Source organism: Rhinoraja longicauda, chromosome 26 (assembly GCF_053455715.1).
Source record: "Rhinoraja longicauda isolate Sanriku21f chromosome 26, sRhiLon1.1, whole genome shotgun sequence".
Classification (NCBI taxonomy): Eukaryota; Metazoa; Chordata; class Chondrichthyes; order Rajiformes; family Arhynchobatidae; genus Rhinoraja; species Rhinoraja longicauda.
Genome location: NC_135978.1, coordinates 17,386,513 through 17,409,067, shown reverse-complemented (window position 1 = coordinate 17,409,067; position 22,555 = coordinate 17,386,513). Strand labels below are relative to the sequence as shown.

Here is a 22,555-nt window from a genome sequence, read left to right as displayed (position 1 = left end):
GTAATTTTTAAGATCTGCTTGAACCATGAGGAGTTGAGAGTTCAAATTCGATTATGGTAGCTGAACAATTGAAATTCTTAATTTTATTCATTGAATTTAAGTTTAAAAATAAGCTTTCTCAGTAATGGTACCAATAAAATTACCAGGACATCATAATAACTCATTTTGTTCAGTAATTATCTCCAGTGAAGAAAATGTGCTGGTTTTGCTTGATATATATGTATATGTATTGGCTCCATTCCAAAGAGTGGTGGACTCTCAATTGTTCTCTGAAATGCCTCAATAAACTGTTCAATCGTGCTAAGAATCCCATTAAAATACAATAAAAATAAGCTTGGGAGTATTACACCTGAATATTAAACTATTTGCAACAAAATTGTGAGACCTATACCAAATAATAGTCGAGCAGTAGACTAATATAATAATATTTATACAATCACATCTTCCATGTTCCAGGCATCTTTGTCATAATCACTGGTATGACTTACCACAATGGCAGGTCAGACCCATTAGAGTGGTGGTACAGTGCTGTGCAATAAGGAGTTCCAAGTATTAACCCTGGACCCTGTGAGATCTCATAGCATTAATTGAAACATGGATAAGGAAAGGAGAGGGGGTGTAGGTGGGTATTACTTGAAATTGGAAAATTCAATGTTCACACCGTTGGGTCGCAGGATAACTAAATTGAGTTGCTGTTTTTACGGTTTGTGTGTGGCCTCATGCTGGCAATTGAGGAAGCCAAGGACAGAAAGGTTGGGAAGGGGAATTAAATGGTTAGCAAATGGAACTTCAACGGTTTCCGAGTGTATGCTTGCTCTCACTGATGTAAAGGAGGCCAAATCGCGAACACCAAATGCAATATAAACAAGATTGGGAGAGATGCACGTGTAACTCTATCTCACCTGGAAGACAGGAGGTGAAGGGACGGGTGATATATCTCCTGCAGTTGCAGAGGAAAGTGCCTGGGGAGGGGGCAAGTTGGATGGGAAGAGATGAGATAACCAAAGTCTCGCTTTGTCTGAACATGGATTTGGATTATTTTTCTCTCTGCCAGATCTATATATATATTTCTATTAATTACTATTATTATTTCAGGTCTACAGTATTTTGGTATACTCAGTAAAGTTTGCAAGCAGGAAAGGAAATAAAGAAACTTAGTCAAGCTGTTTGGTGATTGTGTTTGTGAATGAATGTTGGTCTATAATTCATTGAATTAATTATTTACTGTTATGGAGCCAAAGTACATGCAAAAGAGAAATTTATATCTCTGATGGGTTAGAAAATCTTTTGATAATTCTGCCAAGAGGAATATCCCTGCTAAATTACTCTTCGACTGAACATCTGTCAAGTCTCAACTGAAGTACTGTAAAATTATTGCTCCTCTATAACTATTATTTTAATGCATTTGATTTGCAAGATGCTGGAATCTATGAACATATATTCCATTTTATCCATTGAGGAGCAGCTTCTCTCATGGGGAATGTCATGCAGCAGATTTAATGAACTATGCCAGAGTACAGGTGGTGGGCTCTGAAACCTATTTCATAAAAGTGTTGATAATCACTGACCAGGAACATTACCAGTGCATTCCTAACATGAATGGAATGGTGACAAAGGCTGTGCTATTTGAGCTTTCTGGAAGCAGACAGGAAACCAATCATCCTTCCTTTCGCATCTGGTAGGGTAACAGAGACTGTCAAAATGTCAGCAAAGAAAAAAATAGCAGAGACTCTTCACTGTCCAATTGACCATTGTTCACGGCAATTTAAAAATACTTTCTAGGTTGAATAATGCCATATCTGATATAATGAAAAACCATTAGCTGTACATTTTAAATGTAAAACAACTAAAGCAGGCAATGGGTAATTCTTATTTTTAAAAGAAGTCATGAATGAATGGCTCCAGTGTTTGCAAGTTATTGTACGAAATATCCTTAAATATAGCATGGGTTTATCTGATATAAAAGCCAGATGTTGCTGATCCCAATATTGACACTTGATGTGGAATTGATGGGCTTGGAAAATGCTTTGAGTAAAATCAGTTGGAATGAATGAAACTGGTTTGTTATAATAATGGCATAAGGGAAATGGATATACTGATCATTTTGAAGAACAATTGTAGTGTTCAGCTACAATTTTACCACACTTCACCGGAAATATGATAAAACCTGGAAATGCTCAGCTGGGTGTGTGGAATCCATGGGAGGTAGCAAAGGCAAGCTGGTAGGAATTATGTTTGAGAAAAATTGAATATATTTTTTTGCTGTCCATGCTAAGAATTGTGTTTTTCTTTTCCTCAGGTCCTGGCAGAGCTGAAGGAATATGCCACTGAGGTTGATGTTGATTTTGTCCGGAAAGCAGTCCGCGCCATTGGCCGCTGTGCCATCAAAGTGGAGGTATGTCAATGCTTTGGAAAACTATTGCTTGAAGATTTTGTGATATTTTTTGTAACTGAATGTAGTCAGCTTGATGACATGACCGCTGGGCTCCAAGGAGACATTAAATCGATTGCTGATAGCCACATGATATGATAAAGAATAAGACCTTGCCACGGAGATCCCTGTTTCCTTGTGGAGAACCTCCCACAAGTTCACCGAAATGTTCCAAATTTCACTGATCGCAAATCTCTAACCAATACAGGCAAGGATGAGTGCCTGCGGATTTATGGCTGTGAATAATTATAATTATTATGATAATGATTTTTATGAACAATAATAATTTTTGACATGAAAAATGCAATGGCTTTCCCAGATTTAACGGTTTGCTGTTGGTACAAAAGAGAATGCAAGTTGTAGGTAGGCAGGAATGTCTAAACAATTTGGCTCAGATCCTTTTGCAACAATGTCAAGAGTTACTCAATTGCATTTTAAGATCTAATGACAACAGTCCATTGCTTGTTGGTTATTGCTTAAGCGTATTGCTTAATTTGGTTTGTGAAATCATATCATTCAAATTTTAACTTTGAGGTGTTGAGAAGCTATAGCAAGCTGAGGAACAGGAAGCAAATAAAATGGCAGATACTGGAATCTGAATCGAAAATAGTTCTGATGGCGGCACGGTAGCGCAGCGGTAGAGTTGCTGCTTTACAGCGAATGCAGCACCGGAGACTCAGGTTCGATCCTGACTATGGGTGCTGCACTGTAAGGAGTTTGTACGTTCTCCCCGTGACCTGCGTGGGTTTTCTCCGAGATCTTCGGTTTCCTCCCACACTCCAAAGACGTACAGGTATGTAGGTTAATTGGCTGGGTAAATGTAAAAATTGTCCCTAGTGGGTGTAGGATAGTGTTAATGTGCGGGGATCGCTGGGCGGCACGGACTTGGAGGGCCGAAAAGGCCTGTTTCCGGCTGTATATATATGATATGATGATATGATATGAAATGTCTTCAACCTGAAATGTGAACTGCTTCCTCTTGCCACATAATGCTTGACTTTCAGTTTTTTTGTTTTGTTTTTGTTGCTGCTTTGCAAACTCAGATTTGTCTTTCTGATGTTTTGCTCACCGTGTGTTCACCAGTGGTTCAGGTTTTCAATGACACAACTGAACAGATTGCTTTTATGTTAGCTTTTGTGACATTTCACAGTTGCCCCCCTCCTTTTCTGAAGATGTTAACTGATGCTGGCAGCAGGCCCAGTGCAACGGCGAAGCTTTATCCCAGCAGTGGTTCCATTGAGAGTGCTAGTAAGCCACCGGACAACGATGCCCACCGTGTTCTTGTGTGACATTCTTGGAATGCGCACCAAGTGTCACTGATTGTTTTAACATGCTTGCTGATAAATTGTAGGGCAATCAAGAAAATACTGCTGACATTATATTTTTTCCTTGGTTCTCCCTTAAAAGTGCACTTTTTAAGATGTTTTTTGTTATCCAATTTCATTCTAATGGGCTGCCTGATTTACAGAGCTGTTGGACTTATTGTTTGAATTTCAGTTGTAACAAACGTTCTGTTCATGTCCTAGCAATCAGCCGAACGCTGTGTCAGCACTCTGCTTGACCTCATCCAAACCAAAGTCAATTACGTTGTTCAGGAGGCTATTGTCGTCATTAGGGATATCTTTCGCAAATATCCCAACAAGTAAGTATGGAGGATGGAAACTGGCAAGTGAATTCATAAGTTATAGGAGTAGAATTAGGCCATTTGGCCCATCAAGTCTCCTCCGCCATTCAATCATGGTTGATCAATCTTTCTCTCTCAACCCTGTTCGCCTGCCTTCTCCCCATAACCCCTGATGCCCATACCAATCAAGAATCTGTCAATCTCTGCTGTAAAAATATCCATTGACTTGGCCCCCACAGCCTTCTGTGGCAATGAATTCCACAGATTTATCATCCTCGGACTAAAGAAATTCCTCCTCATCTCCTGACTATAGGTGCCTTCTTTTATTCTGTGATTATGGCCTCTGGTCCTAGACTCTCCCACCACTGGAAACATCCTCCACATCCACTATCCAGGTCTTTCACTATTCGAACTATAGGTGAATTGGTAAATATTTTTATGACAATGTTCAAGAGCAATTTGGCAGTAGTTTACTGGAGGTATTCAAAACTCTTATATAATGCTTGTGTTTGGATTTCCTATGCTGTCATTAAGTGTACAGTTTTGATGTTGTCAATTTTAGAGCAAAGGCAAATAGATTCCCAATGGAAATTCGTGGTATTTAAAACTGTCAGGTGACATATGACATACCCCAAGCTCTGATTTTCATGTCAATCGCCTTGTCTGGTTATAAGTGCAAACTCGGCGTGATGAGCTTGTGTCATGACTGAAATGGCAGCAATATTGCAGGGGGCACTCCTAAGGACCTTCTACAACACGGTGGTTACATCGGCCATTTTCTATGGAGTGGTCTGCTGGAGCAGCAGCATCTCGGGGAAGGGAAGAGACTCGACAAGCTGGTCAGAAAGGCCAGCTCTGTCCTGGGTTGCCCCCTTGACTCAGTGCAGGTGGTGGGAGAGAGGAGGATGATGGCAAAGCTAACATCGCTGCTGGACAACAACTCCCACCCCATGCAGGACACTGTCACTGCACTGAGTAGCTCCTTCAGTGACAGACTCCTTCACCCCAAGTGCGTGAAGGAGAGATATAGGAGGCCCTTCCTTCCCGCTGCTGTGAGACTGCACAACCAGCACTGCTCCCAGCAGACGAGTCAACAATAACAGCTAAGAACACACAGAAAACTGATGACAATTTATGTATCTTTCATTTATAATGAATGATCTCTTGCTCTCTTGCTATCCACTTTGCTGCTGTAACACTGTAAATTTCCCCGGGTGGGACGAATAAAGGAATATATATATATATATATATATATATATATATATATATATATATATATATATGTCTAGGCACATGCTCTAGTGTATAAGCAAGTTTACTTTACATACTTTAATATTTCTTTATTGAAAATACCTTTGGGTACTTTTCTCAGAACTTTCTGTGACCAATATCAGTAATTATCATACATACAACTAGATAGAATTAGTTACACTCCATAGAGCAAAGTCACCAACAATCTGCTGGAGTTTCAGAGATCATGTTTTGACACATAACAAAGGAAAACTCAATCCAACCAGTCGATGACAAACATCCATCAAGAATTTAAATATATGTCCTCCAAATGAAAGGGCCTTTCTTTATCAAAATGAGGCCAAGAAAGAATGGGAATGTAATATTAAACACCGTTTGGTGGAATATACTGAGTTGAAATCATCAATGTTTTTGCTCAAAATTGGTAAATAACTTTGATGTAACAATTGCATGACTTAATTGCCAGGTATGAAAGCATCATTGCAACTTTGTGTGAGAACCTGGATTCACTTGATGAACCCGATGCACGAGCAGCTATGATCTGGATTGTGGGTGAATATGCAGAGAGAATCGACAATGCTGACGAACTGCTGGAAAGTTTTCTCGATGGCTTCCATGATGAGAGTACTCAGGTTAGTCACTTAAATTAATGTTTCAGTATCACTCAGACCAGTGATTCAATATAAGACTTTGTGTCTGTGCTCATGGAGAGAAAAAAGGATCACCAGTGGGCCAATGTGATGAAAAGGTGTAACCAATTGTTCTTCACTTACATCTTTAATAGTTAGAGTAGTTTGATCCTGCCTTAACTTGGCAGCTTTTGAGGAAGAGGCATGGAATGCTTTCTACCCTCACTTCAAAAGAGAGAACGTCGATGTACCTTCTTGATCCCTCAACGGCACAGTGATCTCGGTCACCATGGCCGATGTCAGAAGATCCTTCAGGAAACCGCCCAGCCCTACCTGGCCGGCTTCTTAAAACCTGTGCAGACCAACTGGCTGGAGTTTTTTTGCGGGCGTCTTCAACCTCTCAATACTGAGGTCTGAGGTTCCTATCTGCTTTAAACGGACACCCATAATACCTGTGCCCAAGAAAAGCAAGGTGACATTGGTCACCGACTACTGACTAGTGGCACTCATATCCGTAACAATGAAGTGATTTGAGAGCTGGTAATGCCGCATATCTACCTCTATCTTAGTAGGGACCTGGACCCACTACAGTTCGCTGACTGCCATAACAGATCAACAGCAGATGTAACCTTGCTAGCTGAGTCAATCAGAGATGAGATCCAAAAGATTGTAAGGAATAATTCTTGTGATTAATTTTTTTCTCTCCTTCCCTATCCCTATCCCAGGTACAACTGACCTTGCTTACAGCAATTGTGAAGTTGTTTTTGAAGAAGCCGACAGATACTCAGGAGTTGGTTCAGCAGGTCCTCAGTCTGGCAACCCAGGTAGGAAATCCAGTAAATCCAGATCAGTAGTTGAAGTTTGCTGAGAAAATGTACCAAGGGAAATACTGTCTCCTTTTCGGTTTATGCTGGATGAGTTGGATTTTTAAAGGTTGCACATTCTGGTGCTGTAGGGAAACCCTTAGGGGCATTATACTTGAAACAGGAGAATTGAAAGTTCATACAATAGGTTGTTGGTTACCCAAGTGCAATATCAGGTGCTGCTCTTCCAGGTGACATAGTCACACTCTGGCAGTGGAGCATACCAAATACGGAAAGATCGGTATGGGAAAGGGAAGGGGAGTTAAAATGGTTAGCAAACGGGAGCTCCAGCAGGCCTTGGTGTGCAGACTGCAGGTGACAGTAAAAATGGCAGTCTTCACTAAATCCCATGGCTCATCTAAAAAAAAATCTAAAAATCAACTTTAGCCCGTTGCCTTCTTCAAAAGCCAACTGAATTAATTCTAACCAAAACAGAAAGTGCTAGATGAACTCAGTCGACCAAGAAGCATCTGTGGAAGGAATGGACAGACAACGTTGCAGTCAGAGCCCTTCTTCAGACTGATGGAGTAGGAGGGAGAAAGCTGGAAAAAGGTGGTAGAGGTGGGGCAAAACCTGGCAAATGATAGGTAGATGCAACTGAAGGGTTGTTGGGTCTGATTGGTAGAACTTGGAGTAAGAGACAAAGGCTGAGGTGAAAACAAAACAAATGATTGTGAGCTAAGGAAAGGAGGAATGAAATGTAGAGGCGGAGGGAGGGATAAGGTTGGAAGGGGAAAGGGGGTGGGTGGGCGGGGACGGGAGGGGAAAGGGAGGATAGCAGGGAAATGGGGAACTAGATGGGAGTGTTTGAAGGGTGGAAAGGATTGGATATGCGTGTACGGAGGGGGGAACTTGTGAGTTTCAAACCCATTTCCAATACTTTGATTCCATTTTGTCCTTCCCCCATGTCCAATCCCTTCCTAACTACATCCATGACATTTCACACGCTCTTCACCACTTCAAAACTTCCAATTCCTTGGACCCTATTCTCTCAGCTTTACCATTGTTGTCCAGTCTCTTCGAACTTCCATTTCCTATCAGGAAGGCTTCTTTTTGAACTGGGAATCAATCAGTTTCCCTCAACTAACGTACTCCTCTGCCTGCCAAACTTGGCCTCGCCTTTAACAACTTCCCTTTTGACTCTCACTTTCTACAAGTCAAAGATGAAGCTATGGGGACTTGCACGGGCCCCAGTAATGCCTATCTTTTTGTTGGTTACATTGAACCTTCTTTCTTCCAAACGTATCCCGGCACCATTCTCCAACCCTTCCTCCGATGCATCGACCATTACATTGAGACTTCCTTCCATATCCACAACAGAACTTGTTGATTTCATCACCAATTTCCACCCTGCCCTCAAATTCATGGACTATCTCTGTCACCTTCAGGGATCTGTATACAACTCCCACCAGCTTTTTCCGCCCTTTGCTATTTCTTTGCTTGACAGATACAGATTTCACATCATCTTTAATCTTTCCTCGCTATTGTATTAATCTTTTTCTTTCTATTTGGACAACCGCAGAGAAGTTAGGAAACCTAGGTTCTAGAGCGAGGGAGGAGGTGAAGAAATCCTGTATTTTTAGGGGAATTAAAGGCCGATAAATCCCCAAGATCCAGTAGTTTGTATCCCAGAGTACTTAAGAAAATGACCTTTGAAATAATGCATTGGTGATCATTTTCCAATTTTCTTTGGATTCTAGATCATCCTAATGGATTGAAGGGTGGCTAAAGTAACCCCAATATTTTAAAAATTAAATTGAGTTATATGCTGGTTAATTTGATGACAGTGGTGAGGAAAATGCTAGTCCATTAGTAAAGAGATAATAATAGTACTGCATTTGAAAAACGGTGAGGATCAGTCAAATTCAGAGATAGACACAAAATGCTGGAGTAACTCAGCGGGACAGGCAGCATCTCTGGAGAGAAGGAATGGGTGACGTTTCGGGTCGAGACCCTTCCTCAGACTCGACCCAAAATCACCCATTCCTTCTCTCCAGAGATGCTACCTGTCCCGCTGTTACTCCAGCATTTTGTGTCTATCTTTGGTGTAAACCATAATCTGCAGTCCCTTCCTACACAGCAGTCAAATTCAGTGGCTTATAAGAGGGAAATCATGCATGACAAATTTATGAAAACGTTTTGAGCATTTAACTAGTAGAGAGGGTGGGGGAGAGCCAGTGGATTCTATTCATTTGGAGAAGAATCTGAGGGCAAATTTTCCAAATTTGGAAAAAAAAATGTTACAACTGTAGATTTTCTCATCGTTTAGTTGGATATCAGCCCAGTTGAGCATTAAAATATTCTGATCATTAATGAAAAGGACTGACTTTACCAAACTTCAAATCATTATTCAGATTATGACACCATTTTAAGATGAAAGTACAGGTTGTCCTTTACCAATCAATTTGAGCTCTTCGACAAACGAAAGCAATCCAATTATTTTCACATCTTTGCTCATTTTTTTCTATTATGTCTCATCTGACAGTATTTACCCTACTTCTCATCTTTCACTGGCTTCAATTTTATGAATAAGCCATAACGTGCAGTCAGTTTTTGATACCTTTTGTTCAACATCAACGTGAACTCCATTAATCTCACCTTTTCCTTATTTAATTAGTTTTTATATTTAAAAAATAATAATTAAACGCCATTTGCCATATTGGCTGCCTTTTATTATTCTTCCCTGTATTGTTTAATTGAAGTTTTTTCAATTAGCCCAAGATTCTAAATTTTGTAACACATAATTGTTTACAATAAATGATTGAATGTTTTGCCATTTGAAGCATTTAACAAGTATAGTGGCAGTTATTTAATTCCAAATTCAATGTTCATTTAGCGTCTTTTCAAACATCTACACAAAAAGCTGCACCACAGTATTCCTGGCTGACCAAGGCCCCAATTTAGCCTGATGCTCCTTAACTAAAGAGCTCTAATTCCGTTGTACTTGGATTTTGCATAGTACAAGTAGTTCTCTTGAGTCTGCACTGCATTGCTACAAGTCGTAGTTATTGTACATAACTTTTGTTCTTTGAAATGACAAGCTTGAAGTGCGAAGTATGTAAATAGCAAGCTACCCTTTAAACATGTGAATGTCTGCAACTTATTGCTTTAAGTAACATATAAGTTTTAATAAAGCAATCGCCTTGTCGGGGTTTTCATTTGCAGGCATTGTGTTACTTTGCTAAAGAGATAATGATTCATTTGTAGAGTATGTACCCATCACCATAATCCATTGTGACAATGTATGAATATATATTTTTTGTCTGTTCCTAGGATTCTGACAATCCTGACCTCCGTGACCGTGGCTATATTTATTGGCGTCTGCTGTCCACAGACCCTGTGGCTGCAAAAGAGGTGGTTCTGTCCGAAAAGCCGCTGATCTCGGAGGAGACTGACTTGATCGAGCCAACACTGCTGGATGAACTCATCTGTCATATTGGATCACTGGCATCTGTTTATCACAAACCACCAAATGCATTTGTGGAGGGCAGTCATGGAATCCATCGCAAGCACTTGCCATTGCAACTTGGAGGGTTAGTAACGTTGAGAGCACTGCTATAATAGGCCGGCATTGTCAGACAATTTAGAGACATAGGGTCATACAGCACAGAAACTGGCCCTTCAGCCCACCATGCCAAAGTTGATCAGCAAGAACCTTTTATAATAATCCCACTTATCATTTTTCCCTGCGCAGGTGATTCAAATGCTCAAACTATCCCACCCCACTGTCCCTTCTGCCCCACTTTGCTCCAGCTCCAACTCGCATCAAGACAATTATGGATACATTTTGCCAACTTGTCCTGCTCCACAAGGGCCCAAACCTTCTGGACCAGTCTCCTACGTGGAAACTATCAAGGGCCTTATTGAAATCCATGTAGATGGCATCAACATACTGCCCTTATTAATCCCACAGAAGAGCTTGAACTTCCTCTCAATGTACATTCCTCTCAATGTACAATGTACAAAGGGGGCGTGGCTGTGTTCTGCAGCTGCGGCTCACCGGCAGTCTCTCCGTTTTTTTTGTGTTTTTTTGTCATTGTTGATGTTAAATGTACGTTTTGTTTTATTTTTAATTCTGTGTATGTAGGGGGGTGGTGGGGGAAACCTTTTTTAAAATCTCCTCCTCAACGGAGATGCGACCTTTACCGTGTCGTATCTCCGTTCGCGCAACGGCCTAACATCGTGGAGTCGGCGGCCTCCAGCTGGGATCGACCTCGAAGACTCCGGTCGCAGGGCCTGGACTTACCATCTCGGAGGCTTCGGCCGTGGGCCCTGCAGACCGCAACATCGGGAGCTCGCAGGTCCCTGGCTGGCGACCGGCTTTTGGGAGCTCCAGCCGTAGCAGCTTCGACCGCCCCGAAGCACGAGGCACGATCAACCCGCCCGCAGGCCCTTCATCACCCTGCGTGGCTCGGCCGCAGCACTTTACATCGCCCGGTGGGGGCTCAGGACTCTCATCGCCCTGCGTGGCTCGGCCGCGGCATTTTCCATCGCCCGGTGGGGGCTCAGGACTTTCATCGGCCTGCTCGTCTCGACCCTGGGACTTTCCATCGCCCGGTGGGGGCTTCAAGGGGTTGGGAGCCTCGACTGCCTCGTGGCGCCACGGGAGAAGAACGAGGAGGAGATAAGACTTTGCCTTCCATCACAGTGAGGGTATGCCTAGAGCAATCACTGTGATGGCTGTTTTGTGTAAAAAATTGTATCTGTGTGTCTTGTGTTCTTTAATGTCTACTGCCGGACCCTGACGTGAGAGGACGCTGGCGTTGATTATTCGCCGCTTTTCCGTCAGGATAGTTTGTCTGTTTGTCTGTTTGTTTCTATGTTAATTGTATTTGTAAAGCGCTTTGTGCATGTGTTAAGGCGCTATATAAAATAAATATATTATTATTATTATTATTATTACATTTATAACATCAAGATCATGCAAAACCTAATTGATGTTAAAAATAATTTAAAAATTACAATTATTACAAAACTGCCCAAGAATAATTAAATAATTTAAAGTTAACACAATTGATGTTAAGTAGTTGGAATGTAACTGTCATTCAGCCTTCCCACTCCATTCAAAGGAATGGGGTCACCTAAATTAGCCATAGTTCAGTCAGAAAAATGTTCAGGGTAAAAACTGAGGAACGTCTAGAAATTGGTGTCACACCACTGGATTCATGAACCATTCACTATGAGACTGCAGTTAGAATTATAGGCGTGAGGATTTCTCAGTGGGTTTAGGTGTTGCGAACTTTGCACACAGTTATCTGGGAGACCCAAGCTTTCTGTCAGTTCGGTAGAGAAATGCTATCAAATGCACAATTGCTGATGTTTCTGAAGGAGGTCCAGGCCAGGATTTCATAGTTGGTGACTCCAATTTGTCTTGGCTTCACAGTAATGTTATGATGTTCCATTGCTTAACAGTGATCAGCCATGATCGCATTGAATGGCGGTGCTGGCTCGAAGGGCTGAATGGCCTACTCCTGCACCTATTGTCTATTGTCTATTCTTCACTGAAATTCATCAAAAGCTGTAACTAGTTCAGCAAAAGATCTCTTGTTTTGGTAGAGTTGTTAGAAATAAATTTTCACTTTTGTGGATAGGAAAGGTTTGGAAGGATATGGACCACATGCAGGCAAGTGGGACTGGCTTAGATGGGGCATCTTAGTTGGTTTGAACATGTTGGGCTGTAAGTCCTGTACATGTACTGTATGACTATGATTCTAATTGTTGCTGCCTATACCTTACACACTTGCTTTCTTGTGTTTTGATGAGCAGCAAATGAGCAGCAAACTGTTTCGTCCAATGTCCCCTTGTTTGGTATAAAATGTTGTTTTTAAGGTAACTTCAAACATTTGTACCATGTGAAAAGCACTAAATAAATGTAAATTTATTACAAAAGTATGTTATGCCCCCATGGAGGCCATCAAATATTCAATAATTGCATCTAGTGCATAGAGATTGACATTGAGTCATGCAATCTTGTAAAATGTGACCAGAAAGCTAAGAAGTCACTGAGGTTCTCACTGCCTTCATTTCTAAAACTTGGCCATGCAATATAATTTGCACAAATAATATTAAATGCCCAAAGCATGCTCTGCTGTCACTGCACTGTTAACTCCTGTATATTTTTACCTGCATTACTAAAGTTAGATGCACCACACAATGGTTTGCTGTATATTTGGCTGTGACAAGCTGTAATTATTGGAAGGATTATATCTCAAACAGCTGACTAAATGATACACATCTCCAGTCTGAGCAATATGTGCTCGCAATAGGATAGAGCAGTCAGTATCAGATTTGATACAATCTGTATTGTCGCTCCTTTCCTAAGAGACTTCACATGCTGCTAATCTGATCTAACGTTTTCGTTGACAATGGGCATTTTTTAAAGCTATCTTGTTTTTTCCCCCCTTCAGAAATGAGCCGGACAGTCCAGTTGGGCCAACGACCACAACAAACTTGACTTTGGAGCAGCAGCCTCAAGTTATTCCATCCCAAGGTGACCTTCTGGGTGATCTCCTGAACCTGGACCTGGGACCCCCTGTCAATGTACCACAAATGTCCTCCATGCAGATGGGAGCTGTAGATCTTTTGGGTGGTGGATTGGACAGTTTGGTAAGTTATTTTTTTTCAACTTGTTTTTTGCAGAAAACAAACTTCTGATAAATATTTGAATATTGAAAAACTTACTTCAGCGAGGAGATATAAAAGGCTATTTCAAGTGTAGGAAGGCAGATGAGTTTTTAACCATTATTCACATGTTTGAAATCAGTAGTTTTAATATTTATTTAACATGTGTGAGAAAGTGAGTACAGGTGAAAGCTCTCTTATCTGATGTTCTTTGGACCTCACTGGTGTCAGGCTACTAAAAATGCCTCTTGGTCACCTTAAGGGGAACTGTTTTTTATTAAATTGTAGACACTCCCTGCGTCATGTCATGTTCAGAGACTCTGTCTGCAGAGATGGTTGCCAGCTAAGATTGCGAATGTTTTACTGGTAGGTTAAGTAGCTATAGATTAGTACAGACTTTAGATCTTAGTTGAAATTGATCTGTGTTGTAAATTCAAAACATGCTGAACCAGAGAGTTTCAATCTGTAATTGAGATGTAAGAAACACAGGTCAGAAATATGTGGTTTTCTCTAGTTACAGGATTAGAGATAAGCAAATTAACATGCATGTCTGTTGTAAATTTTCGTATGTAGGTGTGCAGAAACCAGGCACCTTAAAAGTGGTAGGAAAGTGGAATTAAATTTACATGATATTTAAAGAATTAATTGGGTAGCTGCTAATAGTTATTAAACTACTATTTGGAGCATTATGTCAGATTCCATTTTATAATGCTAAGAGCATTGCATCTTCTGTATAATTTCCTCTCACCTGACACACCTTAAATTGAGAAGAAAGTAGTCATATTACATGGAAACGGACCCCTCGGCCCGACTCATCCATGCCGACCGGGTTTTATAACTGAGCTAGTCCCAATGCCTGCAATTGACCCATATCGCTCACAACCTTTCCTTTCCACGTTCCAGTCCAAATGCCTTTTAGACATCGCCATTACAGCTTCCTATGCCAGATTATTCTAACACTACCATAGAATTTGCCCCTCAGATCTCTTTTAAATCTTTTCTCTCTCACAAACCTATGCTCTCTGATTCTGGACTTCTGTTACTCAGCGGAGGACAGGGACTCGGCTTCCTATGTTCCAGGACAGGGACTCTTCCTATGTAGCCACTCCTTATAACTCACGCCGTAGCATCATGTTCAGCATTGACAATGTGGGCAGAAGGGCTTCACTTGCAGAAGTTGCATTGTTCTATGTACTAGTCATAAAAACAACCTTTGACTACTACTCTGTTTCATGGTAATTAGCTTTATTTTATCCGTGCTCCTATAGCCTCTTCTATTCCATGTTTTTTTAAATTCCTTGTTAACATATATGGCACAGTTATGCACCTTTTGTAAATGCATACAACACATCAACTATAGTTCACTCATTGACCCTCTCTGTTACTTTATTAGTGGGCTAGATGTGCTTTGCTTCAAATATATCCATGCTGCCATTTTCTTATCTTGTCTAAGTGACTGCTAATTATGATCCTGGTGATTATTTCGAGAACTTTTCCTTGGAGGGTAAACCAAAGCTCTGATTTCTGAATTTAGCGCTGTACCTTATTTTGAGCAAGTGTTTAATATTTGTAATGTCAGCAGTACTCAACCACCCTTGAAATTAGATAAGATTGTGGCCAGTAGTTTTGTCATAGTTAGAATAGCCAGCTCAGCAGTTTTAATATTACAAATTAACGTTCCAGAGCATTATTCAAACACAGTAAAAATACTTTCTATCTCCATTTTTCTTCTGGTCGTTTCCTGATCTCATTTTATTAATCTGTTTTTAACTGTCTGCTAAGTGATGTTTTTTTATCTCCCAAGGCGTATGGTATGCTTTATCAGTCGGGGCATTGTGTGTAGGAGTCAGAAACTGTCCCACTTTCAACTGCTTCATCTTTCTGCAATTTCTCTTCTGTTTTATCTGTTCCTTCTGTTTCTTTTATCTGTTGCTTAGCTCCCAGTATTTCCATATCGCATCCCTAACTGTTGTGCATTCCATCTCATTGTGTAATAAGGTGAAAATCAAGCATTGGGTTGCAGGAGGTGGAGGGAAGGCTGGCTGGCTGTTGAAGGCTCTACAGGATTAGAGAACAATGAGAACAAAGAACAATTGAGCTCTGAAATAGGCCCATCCACCCACGATGTCTGTGCTGAAAATGATGCAAAATTAAACTAATCCCTTCTGCCTGCACATGATCTATATCCTTCGATTTCCTGCATAATCATGTGCCTATCTGAAGTTTCCACACACCTCCTTTAAACCTTGCCCCTCTCACCTTGAATCTATCCCTTCGTCTTTGACATTTACACCCTGGGTAAAAGCTCCTGGCTGTTGGCAGTATCTATGCTTCTCATAATTTTTTACACTTCCATCCGGTCTGCCCTCAACCTCATTTAATGCTCTAGAGAAAACCATCCAAGTATGTCCAACCTCTCGTTATAGCGAACACCCTCTAATCCAGGCAGCATTCTGGTAAACCTCTTCTGCACCCTCTCCAAAGCCTCTACATCCTTCCTATAATGAGATGATACACATTAATGTGGTCATACCAAAGCTTCTGACACAATGCCCTGACTGATAAAGCATACCATACGCCTTAAATACCATTCTACTTGTATTGCTACTTTCGGGGAGTTACGGAACTGGACCCCAAGATACCTCTGAAATAGGGTGGGTAGTATCAGGCACTTGGAAGGAAGGAAGCAAGCAAGTAAAGATTTGTGACCTAGGTCAATGTCCCATGGAGATTTTATCTACCTGGCCATGTTTTGCCATCCAATCTCAGAGAGGCGGAATGTGGTCACTGGAGTTTGGAAGAGAGGGTTTGTAGTCTCGGGTACTCTGATCATTTGGCAGCATCTCGAAGGAATCCCATGGAATACGGAGAAGTAATTGCCTGAGGTCACCTTAATGAAAGTTAGATCTGGAATGGCATAGCTTTGCAGCCCAACCTCCAACTCTGCAATATCAATTTAAATTGTTGAAATTCTAAGGTGAATTAATTGTTGTAGAAAAAGTACAAAGATTTTAATCGTCTGTAATTTTCTGTTTTTTAACAATTGTGACTAATTGGAAAAATGTATGCTTGCCCAAGGGTACAAAGTTGATTTTAATGTTAGCCTTCGCGTTCAAATTCAGATGAGCTCATTTCTGATGCAATGTTCCATTTAGTTAACTTGCCTGCAGGGTTAGTTCTATTCTTTATGGGTGGAGAAAAAAAACATCATTACAAGGTTTGACCCTTTGCCTGAAGATGGCAAACCCTATATTCAAACCCTATATTCAATCAAACCCTATATTTCTTTGATTGGTTGGGGAAAAAAGAATTAAATCATTTGAATAAATCGAAGGGCTAACTTTGAACTATTGCTCTGCTTCCTCTGTGTACACGATGAAAGTTACCAAGATGGAACTTTATTTTTAGTCCTACATTTGATTATCGAGCTGCTTAAAATGGTGACCAGTGCTTGGCTGATTTTAATTTTGAACCTCGGATTTTAATTTTGAACCTTAGCTGTATTTTTGGGTTAGCTTGGGCAGTGCCCCGGCATCTTCAGTTATTGCTTGATTAGCAGGGACATAATTGTGATTTATATTTTCCATCTTTGTTTATACAACTGTTCTTGCATGACACACATGAATAGATTATTGTGTGCATGTTGGCATGCAAAGAATTTTTTGCATTTGTAGATTGGCTGTATGTATCTATTTCTTTTAAATGAAGTGTCATATGTGTTTGAGCTGATAACAGAGATATAGATACAACAGCGACTCAGAGTTGATATTGTGCTGTCTGAGTAGAGTTTGCATGAACTCCCTTCGGCCGCGTGGATATACTCCGAATGCTCTGGTTTCTTCCCATATCCCAAAGACGTGATAATTGGTGGCTAATTGTCCACTATAAATTATATCTGATGTAGGTGGATTATTGGAAAATTAGGATGGGATGAGTGGGCATTTGAGAGAAAACAGATTACGGAAAATAAATTGGCCAAAGGGATTGCACTGAGAGTAGGCATTGACTTGATGGGCCAAATAGCCTCCTATGCTGAAAGGAAATATGAAGAGACTGTGGTAAAGGTAGCCCAGACTTGAGAGAGCTAGGATGTGTATAAAATAATGAAAGAAAGAATAAATACTTTGGCCCAAATTTATAGCATCTCCCTCCTTTACAAGACACAAACTTTACCTCTGAATAGGGAACAGGTCCATGATAGTACCAAGCTTCTATTTTACTGACATAAAAACGTTTCTGTGATTTATTTCCTTATTTCTGTGTCTGATAAAATTGCAAAGTGATGCATAGTAGGTTTTTGCTTGGTGCTTCGTAAAATCTGTTGTCACCCAGAGTCATATTTAATTATATCTTGGACTGCTTTGTATTACATTCATTCGGGGGGAAATCACTGTAGATTTCATGAGCCAGTTAAGAGTAACAAAAGGTATACTAAAAGTAGTAATGCATGGCAAAAAAAATTTGAAATTATAGTTTGAAAAAATAAAGATGAAAGCTGAGGCTTTATAAGACACTGATCAGACCGTATTGTGAGTAATTTTGAGCCCCATATCTGAGGAAGGATGTGTTGGCGCTGGAGAGGGTCCAGAGGAGGTTTACGAGAATGATCCCAATGAATGGGTTAACATAAGTTGAGCATTTGACAGTGCTGGGCCCCTCCTCGCCAGAGTTTAGAAGGATGAGGAGAGACCTCATTGAAACTTACCGAATAGTGAAAGGCTTGGATAGAGTGGATGGAGAGAGTGGATGGAGTTTCCACTAATGGGAGAGTCTAGGACCGGAGGTCACAGCCTCAGAATAAAATCACGTTCCTTTAAGAAGGAGATATAATAATAATACATTTAATTTATATAGCGCTTTTCAGGATACTCAAAGACGCTTTACAGAGCAAACAAGACATAAAAACAAACAAACAAACAAAAGATTTGTCCAGACAGAGATGAGGAGGAATTTGTGAAAGGGCGGTGAATCTGTGGAATTAATTGCCGCAGAAGGCTATGGAGGCCAAGTGAATGGATGTTTTTAAAGCGGAGAAAGATAGATTCTTGGTTAGTACCAGTTGCAGGTGTTATGGGGTGTAAGGCAGGAGAATGGGGTTGGGAGTGGAGAGTTAGATCAGACCATTGAATGGTGGAGTAGACTTGATGGCCGAATGGTGTAATTCTGCTCCGATCACTTATAAAAATGAAATGGATCTGCAATGAACATGATAAATTAATGAAGAAAAAATAGAGGAAATAAGCTACATACAGTATAATCTGTGTACAAAATAGCAGCTCACATTTCTTTGCAGAGTTTCAGGAGTTTTAGTTAAAGCTATTCATTCAGGAAAAAATAACACGACAAAATCTGTGCTGGAGTTGCCCACTTTTACTGCACAGAAATGCAAGCTTGAATATAGGATCTTGACAGGCTGATTGGCAATAGAGGTAAAGAGAAGAATTTTAGGTAAACAATTTTAAGTAGCAAACTAAATGTCCCAATTAGCAAAAAAAACCTGGAGATTGTAAATTCCTCTGTTATATATGCATTTGTTCTCGGACCATTCAGCTCTTTTAATTCAATGGTTCTGTACAGATTTTGATAGCTCATGCATTTTCCATAGATATATGTCATTTTAGCAACATTAAATTATTGATTTAACTTGTACTACCAGATTTAATACGCAATATATATAAGTGTTGGTTTTAAAACTAAACAAAAATGTTTTCTGCAGCAGCTTGTTTAGTGATATTGCTCACGTGGAAGTCAGTCAGTCATAACGTACAAAATGACTTCTTAACTTATTTAATAATTCAGAGGCTAAAATCAGTTCAGTGCTAAATTATGTGTAATTGATGCTACTGGAAAACAGTTGCTTTGTTGTATATCCCAAAATCTAAGAACATTGCGCTTCACATCTTTGCTCGCAGTCCACTGCCAATCTCATTTGAGGCCCAATAATAAACATTACATGCCTCTGGTGGTAAATGTTCAATTGCATGAAGATGAGTGAAGAGACCTAATCAAGTAATTAAGTGTCAAGTAATTAAGAGCCACTCATTTGCTCTGAATTTGTTGGCCAAGAGAAAAAGGATTGGCAGTTGGCAGAATCTAGCTTTATAGATCTGTGCAGAAGACATGACAACTGCTGCAAGAAGCTATCCTAGAATTTTTTTCTTTAATTACTTGCTATGAGCCATTCCCAATCTGAAGATAAGTGTATACTTACTTTGACATTTGTCAGACTATTTTTTCAAATCAGATTGCAGACAAGCAACATTTTATTAAAAAAATTAAAGCAAAAAAGGTTAGAAAATGAATAGGGTTAAAAAAAATAAATCCATACTGTCTCTCCTGTGTAATATGTGCTGTGTGTGAGTTTTGTTTTCTCTAAGCAATTTAAAAATGGTTAGTTTAGTTGAGATTGAGCAGGGAGCTAAGCAGACTGTAGCTCTGGCATTATCAACTAATCAATCAAAGTAATACCAACACCAAGGATAAATATATCCTGCCTTTTGAGGAGTATTAGGAACTAACGGTTACTTTGAGATGTTAACCTAACACAACGTGTCACCTATGCTATTAATCACTGATAGGGTCTAATCTAGAACATGACTAGTATTAACTGTTACCCCAATGCAAGGGTTATGCGGTCTTGGAATAGTCAGGTTAATTGAAGTGTATTGAGTGTGTTTATAGGATTATTACAGATGAAGCAGATCGCAAGCGTAAAGAATTCCTAAAATGTGAACAGTAGAACTCTCTGAATCTATATTTTTCTCGCCCACCAACGAAAAAAATCTGTATTGGATCCAGTTCTGGGAAATAAATTGCACATGAATTTGATTTCAGCTGAGAAGATCTTGTTAGTAGTGATCATAATATATTTGGCTTTAATATATTCACAGAAAGGGAGAAATTAAAATGAATGAAAATGAGCAAATGCAACTCAAGTAATTTAATTGAAGTGAGCGGGGGTTGATAAAACGTGTTCTGGTTAATAACAGGATGGCAAGAAGATATATTAATCTTGGGTGGGTTATCAAGGCAGAGATAATTTGGAATGTATACAACGTGGTATCTGCTGCCCCTGGATGAACAGAATTCCAATCTTCTGCAACCTTCTACAAAGATATACCTAATTTCAGAACAAAATGATTGGATCATTATACTATGCTGATAACCCCCCGCTTAAATGGGATGGAGTAACTGAGGTAAATAAGAGAAAAAGTTAATATTGAAATATAGAAAGTGGGACGAGAGATAGGATGGTCAGAGTGGAAGTTGAATGGAGAATTTAAGTGACGGGCAATTGAAAGCTCCGAGCTGAACGAAGGTTCCCCACAAAGTGGACACTCAAACTACATTTTGTTTCTCAAATGTAGTGAAGATGACACTTAGCACTATCAGCAGATTGGAAGAAATGCAAGTGAATCCCTGCTTAACCTGAACCGAATATTTGGGTCCTTGGATGGTGGGAAGGGTTGTGGTAAAAGAGCAGATATTGCATCTTATAAGGTTGCACTTGAAAGGTCTGTGAGGAGTACTGTGACTGGTGGAGAAAGAAGAGTGCATGACAAAGTTGCAAAGGGAGTAGTCCCTTTGGTATTAATCTCGCGGTTGATTTCTAACTTGTGTGTATGAAACATTTTATTTTTGAGCTTCAAAGTCAATGTGTATGAAACATGTACCTTCTGGTATAAATTACAGTATATTTTGTTTTGCTTGCATGCAGAATTCAGTGTAGATTGCAATCGTTTGACGACAGTAATAAGGTCAATCTTATGGATTTTAGGACAAAAATCTAACACTTTGTTTTTTTGTTTTAAATCTTGTTCAGGCTATTCAAATGAATGGCATTTCATTTAAAGATCTTTGAGCTTGTTGCGCCTATAGATTTCAATTATGAGAATTGTTAATTAACTTTGAATTGGAAAAGATTGAAAAATATTGGTAGTGTTCCTAAGTGACATAAGCATTCAGCAGAGTAGACAAGATCGGCTGAAACCTTGTAAATGTATCCGCCGCTATCACCTCTGCCATGAATGAGCTACCAGAGGAGATTGTAGAGGCAGACACATTTACAATTTTTTAAAGGCATTTGGACAAGTACTATGATAAGAAAGGATTAAAGGGACATGGGCCTATAGAAAGGCAAATTAGATTAGTGGAGATAGGCATCATGGTGAGCAAGGACAAGGTGGGCAGAGAATAGTGCATGATTCTAAAATCAAGGAGACATAATTGCAATGAGAATTAGTTTCTCAGGAATAAAATCAGAAAACATTGTAACATAAGAATAGACATTTAGTAAACAATCTTGTGAAAGTATGGATTTTTTAAAAAACTAAGTGTTGAAGGAACACAGCGGGTCAGGCAGTATTTGTGGAGGGAATGCACAGATGACATTTCAGGTTAGGAATCCGTTTCAGACTGATTGGAGTACGGGGGAGAAAGACAAGAGTGGAGCTAAGAGTGAGTCTGAAGAAGGGTCTCGACCCGAAACGTCACCCATTCCTTCTCTCCCGAGATGCTGCCTCACCTGCTGAGTTACTCCAGCATTTTGTGAATAAATCGATTTGTACCAGCATCTGCAGTTATTTTCTTATAATAAGAGTGGAGCTAAGCCTGGGAAGTGATAGCTGGACACAAAAAGCTGGAGTAACTCAGCGAGACGGGCAGCATCTCTGGAGAGAAGGAATGGGTGATGTTTCGGGTTGTGACCGTTCTTCAGTCGGAAGAAGGGTCTCGACCCGAACCGTCACCCATTCCTTCTCTCCAGAGATGCTGCCCGTCCTGCTGAACTACTCCAGCTTTTTATGTCTATCTTCGGTTTAAACCAGCATCTGCAGTTCCTTCTTACACAAGTGATAGCTGGATACAGGTTAGGGGGCGGTGATTGGCAGAGGAATGAAGTGATAAAAGCTAGAGGTAAAAAGGAGACATGGGGGTCAGATAGGACAGAAGAGGGGTGAAATGTGAAACCAGAGGGATGGGTATGGGTGGAGGGGGAGAGATGAATGAAAAGAGGGGTGAATAAAAGGGAAAAGGATCCTGACCCAAAACTTTGTCGGTTCATGACCTTTACAGATGCTGCCTGACCTGCTGCGTTCCTCCAGTACTTTGCTGTTTGCTAAAGATCTCAGCAGCTGCA

The 22,555-nt window shown here is 40.2% G+C and overlaps 1 protein-coding gene across 3 annotated transcripts in view; it reads left to right on the top strand.

The window, feature by feature from the left end:
* ap2b1 (adaptor related protein complex 2 subunit beta 1) overlaps positions 1-22,555 on the top strand; it is a 199,428-nt gene that overhangs the window by 60,338 nt on the left and 116,535 nt on the right. For all 3 annotated transcript variants that reach the window (XM_078422575.1, XM_078422576.1, XM_078422574.1), the window contains exons 9-14: positions 2,300-2,395; positions 3,958-4,073; positions 5,773-5,938; positions 6,661-6,759; positions 10,072-10,331; positions 13,206-13,404. In XM_078422575.1, the coding sequence (XP_078278701.1) occupies positions 2,300-2,395; positions 3,958-4,073; positions 5,773-5,938; positions 6,661-6,759; positions 10,072-10,331; positions 13,206-13,404 (936 nt within the window). The remainder of the gene's footprint in view (positions 1-2,299; positions 2,396-3,957; positions 4,074-5,772; positions 5,939-6,660; positions 6,760-10,071; positions 10,332-13,205; positions 13,405-22,555) is intronic.